At 41.4% G+C, this 18,508-nt stretch overlaps 3 protein-coding genes across 3 annotated transcripts; 1 reads left to right on the top strand and 2 right to left on the bottom strand.

Moving 5' to 3' along the window:
• Positions 1–445: 445 nt before the first annotated feature.
• cmpk (cytidylate kinase) lies at positions 446–5,894 on the bottom strand. Its single transcript, XM_062428885.1, has 6 exons — positions 5,661–5,894; positions 4,445–4,591; positions 3,477–3,629; positions 3,292–3,368; positions 2,921–3,017; positions 446–1,830 (listed from the first exon to the last, which is right to left on the bottom strand). The coding sequence occupies exons 1-6, from the start codon at positions 5,802–5,804 to the stop codon at positions 1,789–1,791; spliced, it is 660 nt and encodes a 219-aa protein (XP_062284869.1). The 5' UTR covers positions 5,805–5,894; the 3' UTR covers positions 446–1,788.
• Positions 5,895–6,937: 1,043 nt separating this feature from the next.
• fam78ba (family with sequence similarity 78 member Ba) lies at positions 6,938–8,536 on the top strand. Its single transcript, XM_062429339.1, has 3 exons — positions 6,938–7,272; positions 7,455–7,734; positions 8,294–8,536. The coding sequence occupies exons 1-3, from the start codon at positions 6,938–6,940 to the stop codon at positions 8,534–8,536; spliced, it is 858 nt and encodes a 285-aa protein (XP_062285323.1).
• A 2,729-nt stretch (positions 8,537–11,265) lies between these two features.
• Positions 11,266–18,110, bottom strand: slc35a3b (solute carrier family 35 member A3b). The gene is made up of 8 exons (XM_062429189.1): positions 18,066–18,110; positions 16,675–16,921; positions 16,284–16,438; positions 14,774–14,896; positions 14,418–14,592; positions 11,844–11,962; positions 11,532–11,665; positions 11,266–11,359 (listed from the first exon to the last, which is right to left on the bottom strand). The coding sequence occupies exons 1-8, from the start codon at positions 18,108–18,110 to the stop codon at positions 11,266–11,268; spliced, it is 1,092 nt and encodes a 363-aa protein (XP_062285173.1).
• Positions 18,111–18,508: the final 398 nt, after the last annotated feature.

Below are 18,508 nucleotides of genomic sequence, written 5' to 3'. Positions count from 1 at the left end.
ATACCTGTATATATAAATAACACTCAAATGTATTCTTTCTACATCCTCTAACAAGCCATAGGAACGTTTTACTGATTTGAACCGATTCATTTTCTGTGAGTGTATTTAAACACTGCAGGTCAATATGAACCACATAATGGATTTATTCTTTATTACAATAGCAGGAGAGTTGAGAGTAGTTTGAGCAATGATTTAATTGAAGAATTAAAGAATAGATCGTTTGAATAAACCTCCCTGTATAGTTCAACTAAGGTTCAGTTTTATGGATTCTTTCTTCTTTGTGGATAACACAAACGTGGCTGAGTGAACATTTGGGAGAGCGCAGATGGTTTGATTAGCCAACCGAACTGCCTGTATGTGTGTGTTAGATGCCAACCATCATAAATAAATAAATTTATAAATCATATAAAAAACACATATTTTAATACATATTTAGATGCTGACACAGATACAGTTTATAGAAATGCAGAAATCGATTAAATGCATTTGTACATTTCCTATATTAGTTCTGAACATGAACTAGTTGATCTCAAATAGCTGGTAATTAAACATTTGTTCCTTCCTTTAATTGCATGTTTTGGTATTAATTCCAGCTTTTACTTATATATGTATTATTTGATTTATTAATTAAAATACATTCATATTAGCATTTATTTATCATCCAACATAAAACCAGCTCAATGTGAATGAATGAAATGTCAGTAAACCAGTTTAACTTGATGATGCCAAGCGCCCTCTTCTGGCTGATCAGGATAAAAGCCACCATGTGAATGTGTGATTTTGTGAAATTTCTTGAGCAGTAAACATATCCAAACCTTGTTAAGTAATGTACTATTGTATTATACTTACAAAAAATAAAACACAGAGGCAAATAACTAAATTTAGGCATAAATGCATAAGCAGGTAATTCAGAACATTGAGCAAAACAAAAGTCAGTACGTTTTCAGTCAGTTTTATCCCCCCTCCTTCAAGCAGATACAGTACAGATTTAACAAAATGTTCATTTTTATCCCTCTATTTTCTCTATGACTAGTCCCTGGTATCATAGCTGTGATGAAGCACATGAAGGTGTTCAGGTACAGATTACAACAATCATTGAAGAGTGAGCCGTTGATCACAGATAACAGTGCAAACCTGATGACTCTACGTGGCACAAAAAGCAACTTGGACTGAGTAGTCTGGTCACCGTCCATTAAATCTGAGGCAGTTGTTTTATGCATTTTATTGGGATACCAGACAGGCTATTGGCTGTTTAGTTGAAGTCTGAAATGGATCCCAGTCTGTCATCATCTGGTCAAACAACTATTTGGTCTTAAGTGTTACAGTACGCCTGCTTCCAATGACATGATACTCTGAAGACATTAGTGATATATACTATTTTTTGCAGAGACTTCCAGTACTATAGGTGTCTTTTGATTGACCAAAAAGAAGTGTCTCTCTAAAGCTAACAATACATTTTATTCCTATGAAAAGGCCTCAAGCTATGATGAATGACGGTGTATGACGGAGCTGTGAGCTCTTCAGAACACACACTAGTTGATCACAAGTAGCTGCTAGGCATCTCTACTTCTCATTCACACCAATACATATTGTGTACACACACACAAACGCATTCAAAGAACAAACAGCATTTACAAAAGAGATGGAAAACAACAACAACAAAAAAAACAAACAGTAACCAAAAGTAAAAAGTCTCATGGATGGACATATAAACTTATTATAGTGTAATTGCAGTTGATAAAAAGAAAACTAAAAGGTAAAATGAATGTTGTTGGCAGTCGGAGGAACTCAACCCTCTTTGTCTAGGATGGCTTTCACATCAGCAAACACCTGGAAGAGAAAAAAACATTCGAGTGTACTTTAGCTTGTCATGACTCAAAGAAAACTGGGTCTTTCTGGGCATATTTATATCTCACAGTATCACTCATTGGTAATAATATTTTACTCATCAACTTCTTTGCTGAGATATAAGACACATTCTAGCAGGACAATAACGCCAGTAATGAGATAATCACACAGGTTTTAATCAAATTTCCAGTTGAAGGATATAATTTGAAGTACACATGCTTGTATATGCTTGAAAACAAATGCTTGGATTAATGATTTGTGTCCCATACTGAAAATTCTAGACAAAAAAAAGTCTCTAATTCACTGGAAAGTCAATTCTCACACTTGCAAAGTAGCACATTGGCCCTGGATTAGCTTTGACATTAGTATCCCATCCCATCATTCATATCAATGCTGGCAGCTATGGATATGAATGATGGGCAAAACCTCAAAAATCACAATTTGGATGTAGCGTCTTTGATGTCATCCTTGTTTCTTTGGTCACAAATGTTTGTTTTGGAGCAACAAACTCCAGCTTTCCAGTTCACTTCTATAAAGTTTGGGTTATTCTCTTAAAGACAGAATCTAGTGGCTATCAGCAGAACTGCACCTCTAACTCCAGCTGAGGTTGTTCTCCCCTCCGCCCATCTGAAAGATTTCCCCATTTAGTCACATGACAGTGACTCAGTGAACAGTTTCCTCTTCTAATTTTCTTTAATGGAGCTGGTGGAGTATGTTGCAAAACAAAACAAACTACTTCATTATAGTTTGACTACTAATGTAAGACTGGACAAAATCTGGTAAATGTTTCAATCTGATAAAAATGATCCTCTTTTTGGTTTTCTTATTATCTGGACTCTTTTCACTAAAATCCTTCACACCATGACTCAGTGTATTTTGAAATTCTTTACAAGATTTAATGGCTTTAAGAGGGCTTTGTTTAAAATCTTTTTTTGCCTTGACTGACATGTTTTTCAACCTATCAAACTCAGTTGTGTTAGTTAGTTGTCACTTGCTTTTTTCACCTCCACCCAAAATGTCCCTTCAGAGATCTGTGGGTAGCTTTCATGGCTGTCTGTGTCCATTTACTCACCTCATCCACAGAACGAGAGGCGTCTACAGTGCGCACCTTGCCGAGTTTCTCATACAGTTCAATGATTGGTCGTGTAGACTGCAGGTAGGTTTGGATTCTGCATCAAGGAAAGAGATGCCTGGTTATTGGGGTCAGATGACACAGGGGACTCAAAGAACTCATGAATTAGGTCAAAAGCACACATGAAGGTTTCCAACAGTCAGTTAAATGGGTCACAGAAATCTATACTGATCAGAAAGGCTTGTTGGACTTTGTTACCAAAAGAAACGTACATTCAAAAGCAGCCGAACATTTTTGAAGAGATTAGTTGTTAAAAAGCAAAGAATGTTCTAAAATCAATATCGTTCAAAGTCGAGTGTTTTGGACTGTACCTTTTCTCCAAGCTTTCTCTGTTGTCATCTGTGCGTCCACTGCTCTTTCCTCTTTCTAGACATCTGTTGATGCAAACCTGTGGACAAGACAGAGATCATGTCCTCAGTGTAAAACAGCTCCCAGGAAATCAGCTCAGTACTCCACACACATCTAAAAAAAGGCTTGAGGGGTTTCCATGACGTACCTCATTGCCGCAGTCAAAGAAAAGCACAAATTTGACATCTGCTTTCTCATCCATGACAGTGTTCCAGCCCTCAAGGTTGTTCTCGTTACGGGGGAAACCGTCTATGAGGAAACGGAACTTCTTTTCATCTTGCTGCATGGTCTCTTCCATTGCCTTTAGGAGCAGGGACAAAAACAACATTAAAAAAAAAAAAAGTCTTTTGATGGGATTTTACAACAAAAGTTGTTTATTCAAATAAACAGTGACCTGATTTCAGATTTAGAGACGGAATAATTGAAGGAGCAGTGACACATAAACATTATTCAAAATGCCTCCTATGTGTCTGTGTGAAATCAGTCTGTCTCATCATGCTGACAAACAAACTAACTGAAAACTATTTCAAAGCATATGGAGGTTATATAGACATTTGTACTGATCCATATAGCACAAGGTTTTGGACTGTGACTGATTATGTCAACTGTTTTGTTATAAACAAAAACTAGAGCATTAAAAAGGATTCATTTATTTTATAATCATTATAAAAAGACCATCATGCCAAAAATAATGACAAAAGCCAATCACATGTTAGCAGAGTCATCTGAACAAAAGTCCTACAATCCAAAAAATGTTCATGTAAAAGAAAAAACACATAATTCTCACATTTGTGACACCAGGAGAAGCAAATGGTTTGTGTACCTTATAAATTATTTAAAAAATGGGTTGATTGTGTTAAATATACTATAAATTGACTCGGTTGCATTAAATAAGAGAGACTCTGCCTGATATTACAATAGTTTTTGTGAAAATGTGTCAAGTCTGAAGTCTAATTTCAGCACACAATGATCTTCTCAGGTCCTGAAAATGAAACCTGACTTGCACACAGGTCCTGAGTAAACATTCTGACTCCTGGCAGACAAATCAGGAATCTGGCTAGGCAGACGAATCTCGCTGGGCAACTACAAACTTCACAGCCCATAGTTGGTAAATACCTTTTTCAGTAAGTTGATGGTGATCTCCACAGGGACAATTTTGCCTTCCTTTATGTAGGTGGCAATGAGCTGTCCAAACTCTGACCCCTCTCTAGCTCGCTCTGCCCTCAGCAAGTCCCCCGCTGACAAATGGGTGTAGCTGTAGTTCTGAGAGACAAATCAAAGGACATTTACCACAACATCTCGAGACCAGTCATCAAGAGTCAATTACTGCTGAGGAGAAAGTGACAGTTATTTAAAGAAAGTTTGTAGTTTTCTTCTAAAACTTTGTAGACTGGCTAAATCCTTGTCACTCACAAACCAGGAAGAAGTCCGTCCTTGTGTACTGAATGAAAGGAGTGTCTATACATAGCTGCCATTCAAGCATAACCACCACACTTGAAGTACAGCAGCCAACACCCATGAACAGAAGTAGTCATAAAGTCTCGCTCACGGAAACTCTCTCGGTTAAATATATGCTGCTTTTCCACGGCGGTGCATAAGCCAGTGAACAAATGAATTATGCATTAAGGAAAGGTTCCCACAAAATCACAACAGGTGAGTCAATGCAAACAATCACAGAGCCATTATGACATGTCAGTAATGTGATGTGTAATTACAATTACTTCAATTTACAGTCTAAGATAAGGTGAATAGTATCAGTGTAAGTATGTTGGACCCTTCATCCAGTAACCCTTGTATGGGGTGATCAGGGCAGAAGTTCCTCAGGCAATAAATGTCTTAGTCACCATCTGTTTGTGTTTGTTGTTCTTGTCCAGAATTTCACTGACCATTACATAACCAACAGCATAGACAGTCAAATCATAAGGTTACTTCACTGAGCAGATGTCAATAGGGTATCATCTGCTGGCTGGACTATGTGTGACTCTCTCTATTACGTTAGCCTGTTCATTCAGGCAAAGCTTAAGAATAGGTGAACATTTTCAGACACTAAGATATCTGATTATTGTGATGAAAAGCACTTAATTTTTGATTTGTAGCCTCTACATGCCAACACAGGTTCGTATATGCAGTAGCCCTGTGTGGCTAACTAACTAGCCCGTTGGCTAGGCTCATTTTTAGAGGACAACCGGAAGTCAGCGAAATGTAGATATTATCTCATAATACAGCGGGTTAGTAAAATGAACAAGCATCCTGAACTCCACCACATAGTGTTTATATGATAATACAAGCTCTCAAAGACGGCCGTTTTCTATTGTTCTTTCTCGCAGCCTACCTCCACGATCCTGGTGCACTGGGTGCCTTTGCCGGCTCCCGGCCCGCCGAGCACGAACACAACCTGCGGCTTCATTATCTCCGATACCCGGTAAAACAAGCTCCACACCCTCTGAGACACGGTGCCAAACACACTGCCGATCATAAACCAGCTGCGCCTGCTACAGACTTGAACAGGCGAGGTTGGGGGACAGAAGGAAACTAGCCGGGCAAGTCCAGTGGATGCGTGTCAGTGTCAGCGGTGGTAGGAAGTCTGGGAGCTCAACGACACCACATCCGCTATTGACTTCAGCGACCAATGGGAGCTCTGCGTGGTCGTGACGTAGCCCCGTAGCCACGCCTACATGCACTTGTTATTTCTTTCTTTTTTTTTTTTACAGTGCAGAGGTCGGGTGACGCCCCTCCCCTGCCTCTCCATCACCAGCATCAGCACCTCCGAGCCCGAGCGAGGCGAACCGCGGCTGGAAGAGGATGCTCTCCGGTCCGTGATGCTCCCCGGTTCGACGAGGCAGGACGATGAGTCGGTTAACCAGGGAGAGACGGCGGGGTATAGTCACTGTTTTCTGCACTGTTTATACCGCTCCGTTGCCTCCATTCATGATGCACCATTCATGCATCCCCGAGAATGGAAGCACACATTAAAATAGCCCGCTACAGCCCCGTTGTCTCTCCTTCACAAGACACTTTTTCTCGCTCGTTAGATGAATCTTCTTCTCATGTAGGTCAAAGTGATGAAGAGCCTGATTTTCTCTTTTGAGGGCGCCACGCGAATGTAGGGCTAACACAGCAAAGCCAAGCGAACAAAAGGCATCCAGCCCCCCTCCTCTGACGCACCTGGCTGCCCTGTTGCCACTTGACATGACAGCGCAGAGCCCGGAGCAGAGCAGCAGGATCAAGGGGCACCGACGTGCAGCCGGGCGTGTGGACTCGACAGGGAACAGAGGAGCCTCCGGACGCACGGCGGAGAAGCAGCAACAGCCCAGGGGAGGCCGGATTGCAGTTTCTGGGGACGAGCGCCAAGGGCAGTGCGGCAGTCAGCAGGCAGACCGGGGGGAGGAGGCTGCAGAGATCTGTGATACTTCGCCTCCAGTCCCCCACTGCGCTCTCACCTCCATATCATCCCGAAAATATGCTGGTGGATGCTTTTATGTTTGATGAATGGTGACTGTGTTACTTCCCATCATACTGTCATCCTTTTTCCTCCCAAACAAGCAGCGATGATGGGCAATTAAAAGATTGATCTGCTCTTCAGGCAAGGGTGGAACCCGGAGGGGACTGATGTGCATACTGGCCAGGTATCATTTGCTCCCTTCTTCTCTGGTTTTGCTCATTTTGCTTGTCGCCTGCACTATGGGCTGTATTCAGAGCATCGCATGCAAGCCCCGCATCAGACGGGAGAACATTGTGGTGTATGAGGTGTCAGCCTCTATCGACCAGTGTCCAACCATCATTGAAGAGAACTCACCGATTGTGCTCCGTTACAAGACGCCTTACTTTAGGGCCTCAGCAGGAGTAGTGATGCCACCAGTGCCCCGAAACGAAACTTGGGTGGTGGGCTGGATCCAAGCCTGCACCCAGATGGAGTTCTACAACACCTATGCTGATATAGGCATGTAAGTGTGCAGAAGATATCGCCAGGCTTTAACTTTTTGCCCCTGACTGAGTGATTGGATGTGCACACCTCTTTCTATTTCTCCCTCAGAACATCTAGACCACGATTCTGCACCTACCACTACCAAAAAAAAGCCTCTCACCTCCCCTCTCTCTTTCTGTCCTCCTCCGTCCACTGCCGCAGGTCCAGCTGGGAGTTACCAGAGCTGCGAGAGGGTCGGGTCAAGGCCATCAGTGACTCAGATGGCGTCAGCTACCCCTGGTACGGCAACACCACTGAGACGGTCACCCTGACCGGCCCCACGTCCAAGCCGTCCCGCCTGACAGTCAGCATGAACGACAACTTTTACCCCAGTGTGACGTGGGCTGTGCCCATCAGCAACAGCAACACACCCATGCTGACCCACATCACCAGGGACCAGAGCTTCATCACCTGGCTAGTGGCCATGAACTCCATCACCAAGGTAGGACAAAAATACAGAGCAAAAGCAGCGCTGTGTCTCATTTAGATGAGGCTGTTTGTTCCCTCATGCATGAAATGAAAAGGTTATTTTTTTCTATCTTTTACACCCCAAACATACATTCATGCTGATATGTTCGGTTCAGTTTGAGTGAAAAACATCTGCTTTAGATCTTTATAAACTTACATTACATGATTTAATCTGCTCTTCATGCACTTTCCTTTCTGGGGTAAAGTTTCAAAGTATCACATCTTTATCTTGAACTCCCCTAAATACAACCCCTGCAATGGCCCATCAAAAGCTTAATATGTGTATCAATATGCATGCTGCATTTATGCATCGTCTTTGTCGAAGGGTTATAGTCCTTCCCTCCTTCATATAAAAGAAATATATTTCACTTAAAGCCAAATTAATATTCTGTTCATTAAGATGCACATAAACTAAGCATCTTTTAATAGTGAATGATATAATGCACAATTAACTCTTCATGCACCTTAAAGACTGCATCATTCACACACATATGTATCAACTTTAATAACTTCTCACCTCTCTCTTCCTTCAGGAACGTATCGTGTTGCAGACGGTGCGATGGCGGATGCGGGTGGACATTGCTGTGGACCCAGATATGCCTCTGGGATCACGGGCCTCATTGGTGGGTCGTCCCTACCAGGAACAACCACACATCCTCAACTACCAGGAGCCCATCCCTCCCAACGCGCTAGGGAGGCCGAATGCCAACGACGCCCAAGTGCTAATGTGGAGACCACGGAGGGGGGCACCACTAGTGGTCATACCGCCAAAATAGGAGGTTCAGATGGTTGCACAGACAGAAGTATAATCATTCCCTCTTGCAGAAGAGAGGGGGGGGGGATGCCATTGGTTATGAAGTCATGAAGCCTATCAGAGATGAAAGGACTGATGGTTTCCCTGCACTGAAGATGCCAATGGCTCATTATCTTTGAAAGATTTAAGTGGACCATTAAAAGAAGCCAGAGAGGATGTTACTATCTTGGATCAGACACAGTGTAATGTCAGAATGGAAGTCCACAACGAACTAGTGTCAACAGCCCCGGAGTTGCATCAAGGCTTTTTTTGGCCCCTCAACAAATTTCGGACTGCATTTGAGAATTCTGCTTGCCTTTTAGCAAAGAAGGAACACTGTTTTTAGATGTACCACAGAGGTATTAGAACACAACGAGAACTGCATCCTGCATCCTTATGTAGATCTTATTGCATGAGATGAGAGTGAAAGAGATGGGGAAAAAACTGTCCTTGAGAAGAATAAGAATAGCATTTGTTTTGTATAACTTGATACCTGAAGACATTGTGATTGAGAAGTCGCATCAGCCAAAAAGAAAAAAAAAACATGCGGGCTGGTTAAACCTCGTAAGTGCCAATAAAGGCCTTCAGCACACTCAGTACCAGAGTTAAAGGATGTATTCAGATAATTTAAAAGTGACAAAAAGTATTATATGAATCTTTTTAGGTTAAGATTAAACTCATGCATCAGTCAGATTGTATTAAGAGCACCCACTTGGCATAAAAGTCTGGAAGAAAAACACATCTGCTGTAGTTTTCACTGGAATTTTGCTAATCCACGCACATATTTCCAACTTGTAGCCTCCGTAGTGCAGCTGATACTGTATTCAGATGGGTGACAAACTATCAGAGAGATGAGCCGGACCTGTTACCACATTTAATAAATAATGTCAGTTATGCTTTCAATAAGTGCATTGTAAATGACTTGGAATAGTGCCATACAGCAAATTTAAAACAAGAGGGTGATAGCAGTCAGAGCTTCATATATCATAGCTGGAATGGGGCCGAACTCTACTCAGACCAAGGGTAGATTTAATGTGGCAGTAATCAGGCCATCTTGTAATACAGAGACAAAGTTACATACATTTTTCTGACAATCAGGGATTCTTAATGTACCCTTAACAGTTTATCTGGTGTGGACTTTAACCAGACCACATTTTGAAAAAGAACTGATTTGGATAAGTGCCACTTTTTAACACTTGGTCTTATGAGGTCAGCATCTCCTCATTTCATGAACATTCACTATTTAGCAGTAATTTTCTGCAGATAATCATAGACGAAGGCATTCCTGTGTCATGGTTATGGTCCAAGGCTCCGTCCAAGTCCCTGCCTGCCACTCCACACACGAGTCACATGACTCATCGTCCATCTGTGCTTCTCTCCAGGTTCACGCCTCACCTTCCCATCTGTTTCTATCTGCCCTGTCTGTCCACCTCATCGCATACACTACCTCCATTCCAAAATGCTAATTTTGCTCTTAAATCCACAACTATGCAAAGATTGTCTGTGACTGTATGAACAAAACAACAAAAAAAGAACACAGAGGGAGAAAAACTGGCCAAATAAGAGAGATTCTTTAAAGTGTCTCAATTCTGTTTTTATCTTCATTTATTTGTCAGGGTCTTTGTTGAATAAAATGGCTGTTACTACCATGTAAATACTCCATGAGGTTAAAATAGGTTTCATTAATTCAGTGTGTCTACATTTGTTGCTGCACCGCAGCTCATTCAGACATCTGTTGCTATAGAGACTGGTTTGGTTTTTCTGAGTGCACTGCAACTGGAACTGGAAAAAAAAGAGTATTCATGGGTGTGCCAAGCTCTGTACGTATGCATGAGTGTGTGTGTGTGAGTGTGTTTTGTGTGTGTGTGTGTGTGTGTGTGCGCGTGTGTGTTTGTGTGTGTGTGTGTGTGTGTGTGTGTGTTTGTGTGTGTGTGTGTTAACATAGAGCTCCAATTTATCCCTTCATTTCACTTTGAAGTAAGAAAAAAGATGACGGCAAAGCTAGTTGTTCCAGCATAAAAGATGCCGTAATTTATTCATTTGTTCCTGCACAAAGACCTTTATTTTGCATTTAAATAACAGTAGAATGTGTTCTTTTGATATAAACCTTCAGACTGTGAGCAGCAAGGTCGAAGCAGTCATATCCCATCTTATCTCATCACATTAAAAAAAAGGACATTCAGCATCTTTGAACAGAGCTAACCCCTCCTCTTTGCAGCAAGTTTGCTCTTCATTCCACCACTAGATGGAAGCTCAGTTGAGGATTTTCCTCTCTTTGAGGGAGGCTCTCTCAGCACCAGTAACACCCTTTTTGCTTTGTAAATACACCCCTTTCCCCATATCAATACATAAATAAATGACTGAAATATAGACATTTAAAATATCAGTTTCCACCTTTTAGTGAGGTCATGGTTTTAATCTCTTGGTCCCTCTAAATTGCACTGACAGACAACTTGGTCATATGGTGTATATACATAGTAACTTACAAAGCAAATGTGTTTCACTATTGACCCCCATTTTTTATGCAAAGCAGCATTTTACCAGAGTAGTGACGGGAAACATTCAGTCTTGTGTCGCGGAAGTATTGCAGTGACTATCACATCCACATTTCCTGCATTCTTAATGTAAGCATGCCAAACTCGCTGTCATACTTCATAGAGTCCTGCTCCGTCTGTCGTCTCCTCTGTCAAGCAGCACAGTCCAAAGACCCGTCTATACTTTGACGGCGCTGCCAAAGGCGGGTTTGCACTTGTAGCCGTAAAGAAATGTGGCAGCAATAACCAGCACTGCCCCTAGGAAAAACACGCTGAGAGACAGGCAGGACCAAGGAGAAAAGAAGTGACAAAACATATTGAGTTAAATAAAATAAAATAAAAAAATCTCATGTTAAAAAAGGCAGTAATGTATTTTTCTTGAGTAATAATATGCAAATCAAAGCTCAACCTTGTGGGAGTGTGCACAAGAATGAGTTAATTTACCCAGTGGGGTTAAAGTCCTGCAGCAGGAAATATGAAATGAGTGTAGACACAATGATGGACAGAGAGGTAGCAAATCCTTTGAGGATGTTGTCTGCGTATTTTATGACCACTGCTATCACCAACCCTCCCAAAGCCTGCAGGCAGAGAAAACAGCACCTTGTGAGCACTCATGTAATGTGGTGACACCTGTACAAGAACATGAACATAAAGCTGTGCATAAAACACGCAACATCACAGATACAGCTGTAAATAAGCAATCCTGAGAGGACTCAAATGATAAAAAAAGACTGAAGAGAAACATAATGGTTAAACCTGTAAGACAACGACTGTGCAGGTGATTGTGTTGTATCCTTGAAACATTCCCAAATCCCTCACTCTCTGGCCGTCATATATTACCATTCCTAAGATGCCAAACACAAAGCCGAACAGACCTGGAGGAGACAATAAATGAGGCAAAGCAAAGGGAAACAGCTTTAGTTTAGAGTTAAGAATGAGTTTAGACCAGTTCAGGAGTAAATCACTTAGTCAGTTTCACTACTCTTCACTGCCACAAGAGACACTGTAACCCAAGTTGAGCCAAACCTGCTGCACATATGGTGTGAGAGTATAAACTAGTATAAGGTTTTATGTCATTATAGTGCACACAGACGTGATACTTTCAACACATTTGACAGGTGCCCTGCCTGTTGACATGCCCCCTTAAAACTGCCTTTAACTTCTCCCCCTTGTCCAGCACTCTTCATGCCGGAACACGCTCCCTGCCTTCATCTTTTTTCTTACTTCAAAGTGAAATCACACACACACACACACACACACACGCACAGACACGCACACACACACACACACACACACACACACACACACACACACACACACACACACACACACACACACACACACACACACAAACACACACACACACACACACACACACACACACATACACACACACACACACACACACACACACACACACACACACACACACACACACACACACACACACACACACACACACAGAGAGAGAGAGAGAGAGAGTGAGGAATCATAAACCTCTCAATTGTACACCAGTGGACTGATTGGTCTGTAATTCTTCAAAGCTTGAAAGATTATTATACTAAAAAGCTTCAAATGAGATTAAGGGAGAGAAGACGAAAAACTGTCTTTCTGTAAACTATTTACCCCCTGCCTCAGCTCTGCCCCATTCAGAAATTAAAACAATCTCAATCAGACAAACTATAATGAATGAGTGAGAATGTTGTAAAACCAAATAGCACAGCTCTCTTTTAAAATATGGTGTTGGATAGGCAAATCTTTACAGTAATTACTGTAATCTAGTAACACAGAAGATACATTACACTTTTGAATTTTGATATAATAGGAAAACAACTGCAACTGGGTCACTCTGGTAACATAGCTCCTTTTTCCTACCTCTATGGGAGGAGGATCAGACTTTTCTTGGTCAGAAACATGTTAATCTGGCTTGTAATGTTATGAGAAAATAGGGAAGTGACACTGAACTAAAAGGTTGACAAATGATTTCAACGTCCTTTTGTCTGATGAGTAGACCATTTTATACAGCATAGTCATACTTAATACAGTTGTATTTTGAGAGTCTGTCGAATTGGACCCAATTTATTTATCAAGTTGTAAGTTTGTTACACATATTAACTGCAGCCGTTGCCTCCAGCAGTGTGTGTTGATGATGTATCAAAGGGCAGCAGCAGTTGCCAACAGATCGTTGGTATTCATGAGAAATACAGCATGTCAGCCACTTGAATATTAATTAGTTCAATGGAAAGTTTTGGGGGTTTTTCTCATTATTGTTTTACATCTCCTCTAACTCTCCGACAATACTGATTTAAGCACATGGAGCAGGTAAATTCTGAACAACATCTGAAGTGTTTATGACTGAATAATGAATGCTAATTCATCATCAATGCAACATAAATACTTTAATCTCCACTCTGAGAAAGCAGCCTTATGTCCACTTGAGTTGACAATGTATTATATCATAAACAATATAAAATTTCATCCTCACAAGTATGTGAGTTGTTCAGTGTTAATTGGAAATGGATGGGAGTATGATTCGAGCACTTCGAGAACTTGAGGCGATGATGCAATCAAGCGACATGACAAAAGAGGAACGTACAATAGAGGCTTGCAGCTAGAGATAAGAGGAGCCATGTTACAAAAGAGACCCAGCTATGGATTTAAAGCCTGATTCAAGGGAGTGCTGCTGTTTTTCAGGCTGGACATATCAAATGTTTTACCGATATGAGCATAAAGTGTTTCAATGAAACAATGTGGTCTGTTAAATTGAAGTTTATTGTCTTTGTTACCAGATCACACTGATGCCATAGCCACAGAAGACACTAGACAACTGTTTTCACAAGCTGAGCAGTGCTACACATAACAAATAAACTGAATTTCATGTGTAAAATCTGTGGAGTCCTCCTTTAACACAACACAATACCCAAATGTTAGTAGGAAAGCGACTGTTTATTCTTTGTGGCACAGCTTTCTAATGAAGCATGGTTTGTAAATACATAAACGTTGTGGCTGATGGCTTTATTCATGTTAATAAATCATTCATTCCACATATAACTTTTCCATTATATGTGTTTTATAGGCATGGCATTTCAGAAACTATTTTGCTGAGTTTGTGACCTACAACTAACACATCCTTTGAAAAATTATGAAACTTTTTATCAGCTCATATTTGTGTCACACAGAACACGCTTGTGAATTTCTGTGGGACATAAAAGAGGGGTCATAAAAATAGACGGGTCACAAAAAATCATTTACACACACACACACACACACACACACACACACACACACACACGCACATGCAAATGCACACGCACACGCACAGACACTCACCCAGCTGTATGTTACGGACCCACACGCTCTGTTTTGTCTCCTTGAGGATTTTCTCAAAGTAAACTCCAGCAAAGCCGCTGGACACACAGGCCATCAGCACAGCCATCACTCCCACAAACTGAGAGCCTGCAGACAGGACTTTCTGCTCGGTGTCCCCTTCAGACTCTGTGGGCCACTGTGGAAGTTAAAACACAGGGAGAATACTTCAAATCGGTCTGGTCACTTAGAGTAAAACATCTGATCTTTGAATAAAGTCGTACTCATCCCACAGAAACATACAACATTACAACACTAGAAACCATAAAGCTAAACTTGTTTATTTGCATACTGCAAGTTTGGTATACATTTTCTGTTACCTGCACTAGAGTGACTCCAGCCATTAGGAAGAGCAGGGAGAGCCACTGGTAAATGCCCAGCTTCCTCCCCAGCATGGAGACAGAGAAAAGTGCTGTGGTGAGGATCTTTAACTGGTACGTGACCTGCATGAAACACAGCAAAAACACACCACTAAGAAAGAGAGGAAATGATACATTCACTGCACATAAAAATACAAAGAGGTAGTCAGGTATGCAAATATGACAGAAGATCAGTCACATCAAACATGATCAATACAGACTTGGAAAGATCAACATAGGGAGCTGAAGTTCCTCACCCACTTTAGCTCCTGTCACACTCCCCTTTCATGGAGGACTTATTTCTTTATGATACTGAACATGATACTGTATGTACTTTTCTGTACAGGAAGATAAATGAGTGCCTACATCTGTAATATTTAGTAACATGTTGATATCTCCTCATTTTAACCAAAAAGACCCAGCATTAATATGCTGTCAACACTTGATGGGGGTCACAAAATGTTGTTTTAATGGGTTTAAATGGGGACATTTTTGTCCCTAAGGATCCCACAGGAACAATTTTGTTTACGCAGTGTATTATAGACCTATTATAAGTGATTGATTGAAATTTAAAAATATATATATTAAAAAGAATACCCATGGAGAATTTGATGCCATATGCATCAACACAGCCCAAATTACGGAGAAAATAAAAAATGAAAAGCCAAAAATGTCCTTAGTGAGGCACAAGGGTTAAAAGGATGCTTATTCACGTAAATAGTTCAATTTGATACCACTCTCCAGAAGTATGCTAAATACTGTGTGCCACTAAATTGTGTAGTCATGAATTTAAACAGTGAGGTGACTGCTAAACTAAATTTAAATCAGCTCAGTTACACACACACACACACACACACACACACACACACACACACACACACACACACACACACACACACACACACACACACACACACACACACACACACACACACACACACACACACACACACACACACACACACAGTAAGAAATCCTCAAACATACCCTGTGAACACAAGGTTACATTTTCTCAATTGTACATCAGTGAATAGCTTTGACTGTGAATTTTTGTGGCTTTCATAGAATTTTTCACAGGTATCCTTGTAGTATGTTGCACTAACTTCCATTCATTGTGTACAGCCTAACTCAAAGCCAAACTCTGAACCTAACCTTAACCTACCTTCAATTCACATCTTACCCCTAACTAACCCTTAACCAGGACATCAAAAATGATCATTTGCCTCATGATGACCGGGCTTTGGTCCCCCTGAGGACCACTGGTCCCAACAAGGTTGGTGTTTATACCAGAAAAGGTCCCCAAGACGTAACAAAAACGCATACACACACACACACACACACACACACACACACACACAAACACACACACACACACACACACACACACACACACACACACACACACACACACACACACACACACACACACACACAGATGCAGCGAACTTGAACCAGCACATTCATGTGTAACCTGATAGGTGGCTGCGTCCAGGTTGGACAAGGCAACATAGAGCAGATTGTTCTGCAGTGTGTAGATCCCTGCAGGAACAGCCAACTTCATGGTCTCCACAGGCTTGTTCACAATCTCCTCCTTCAGCAGCTGGTTCATTGCCCGCAAACTGAAATCTGGCAGACAGAAAATGTGTTGTCAGACAGGGAGCATGGGGACCACCCACGGAGGGAAGAGACAAAGGCAGAGACATCTGACATTTAATTATGAGGAAGATGGGGGAACATTTATTTGAGATCTTGTGACCAGTCGTGCCTAATCTATGACTGGGAAATAAATCGCTAAAACGAACGAAAAAAACTGAGAAAAAACACCTCAAGTCTCAACACATGCTACCTGAAACGATACTCACTGTTCTCGGATAAGACGAGGAGGGTGCAGGTGAGGATCTTGAGCACCTCGGCTGACACCACAGCAGAAGAGGCCAGGTAGCGGGGGCCATCTTCCTTCAGGGTGCGGGAGTAGCGCATGGTGAGCACCAGTGACGTGGTCTGCAACACCAGCACCCCAAGAGACATATACTTCAGCCTCGAGGAGTGTGTGGAGGACGCAACCATCGTGGAGGCCTCTTCCTGGGAGTCAGGGGATGTCAAAGGAGGCTTTAGGATGGACATAAAGAAAAAGAGATGTGGTTAGAGAGGCACAGAGAATTTATATCTGGTTTAGTCTAAGAAAGGAGAGACAACTCTAATCACTGTAGTCCCTACCAGATAAGAGCAAGGCTGCTGAAGTGTCCTTAAACAAAACACCAGCCTGCTACAATTCCCACAGTTGATATTGTGTATGAGAATGCAGGACTACAGTGAGGGAAAGTGTACAGGAAGGGAGTGCCAAAGCTGTGTAGAGAGTGTGTATAACGATCAGGAATGCCGGTCAGTAGTTAACGGGTAGTTAAACTGAGCCTGAGGAAGTGTTAGGACATTCCTGTCATCTTTACTGCAGTCTTGGAACACAGAGCATGAGCATCGGATTAGCAATAATAATTAAGTGTAAAGATTGGGGACAGAGGGGAAAGTGTGTATTTTACAGTACAAGCTCCGAGTTAATGTTAGCTTTTCTATACTTTCTTTAGTATGAAAATCTATCCTGCACCAAATCGGGGGGGCCACTGGTGAATCATTAGTGAAGCACAAACAGCAGCTAACGAACACTTTGTTAGAAGCACCTTCAGTTTGTTTTTATGCAAAAGTTGATCTTGAATTTATGATGAGGAAATCCCCCTGTTGCCTACACACACACACACACACTCATGGGATGCAACTCTTATACTCATTTCCTATTCTAATTTAGACATTGTTAAAACGCTATCTACACGATCTACATAGTTGAGGAAATTTTATTTAGCCTTGTTTTGTGTAATTTTGTACATTTATGTTTATGCTCTCTCCCATGTGCACCTGACTACAGGGTGATTTTTCCTCTGAGGGAATAAAGTTTAACTAAATTGTAGTACCTCATAAAAAATGTGCAGTTAAAGGATAGGTTCACAAGTTTTTTTTGTAGTAATCATTCCTCTTGTTGATACTAGACATTAATAGATCCCCTCCAAATACACTTTCAATGTGAGTGATGGGTGATGTATTCCACAGTCCTTCAGCAGTCTGATCTAGTTACTCAGTTTTTAGTTTAAAATTCACTCTTTGTGTTTCCCTGTTGAGCTGCAGTGGAAGGATAGTAACAAAGTGGGAATTTTATACTAAAAGCAACAGTAATTTTGGAAGATGTCCACTTGATTTGTCTTACTTTCAAGACTGATGCCTCAAACTCAAACCACAAACACATTTCCATATTTGCCGTAACATGTTAGTATCACTAAGGAAAACAAAAGCATATCCTGAAGTACACATGTGCCATTAAATGTGAAGGACATATTTAACTATTAGTAGTCAACAAGTTTGGTGCCATTTTCACAAAACATGTAAATCTAATCTTTTAACTCCTTAGCAAAACACCACTAAAAAAGCTCATTGTCTTGTGTTGTCCTGCATGTATTACCGGTCTGATAACGCCGCCGTCCTGTGGATTTGGCGACAAACATTCTTCAGTCTTTTCTCTCACATTTGCTGACTGAAGCATCTCATCTCTGAACTGTCACTGCTGCTTTTCTTCGTCACCTCAACGCCAGTGACAGGTGCCTCAAAATGTTTAAAATCCTTATGAGGTGAAGGCAAGATAGTCTAAGAGGG

The sequence above is a fragment of the Scomber scombrus genome, chromosome 11 (genome assembly GCF_963691925.1).
Source record: "Scomber scombrus chromosome 11, fScoSco1.1, whole genome shotgun sequence".
Classification (NCBI taxonomy): domain Eukaryota; kingdom Metazoa; phylum Chordata; class Actinopteri; order Scombriformes; family Scombridae; genus Scomber; species Scomber scombrus.
The sequence above is the reverse complement of the archived record's forward strand: the minus strand, read 5'-3'. Positions and strand labels throughout refer to the sequence as shown.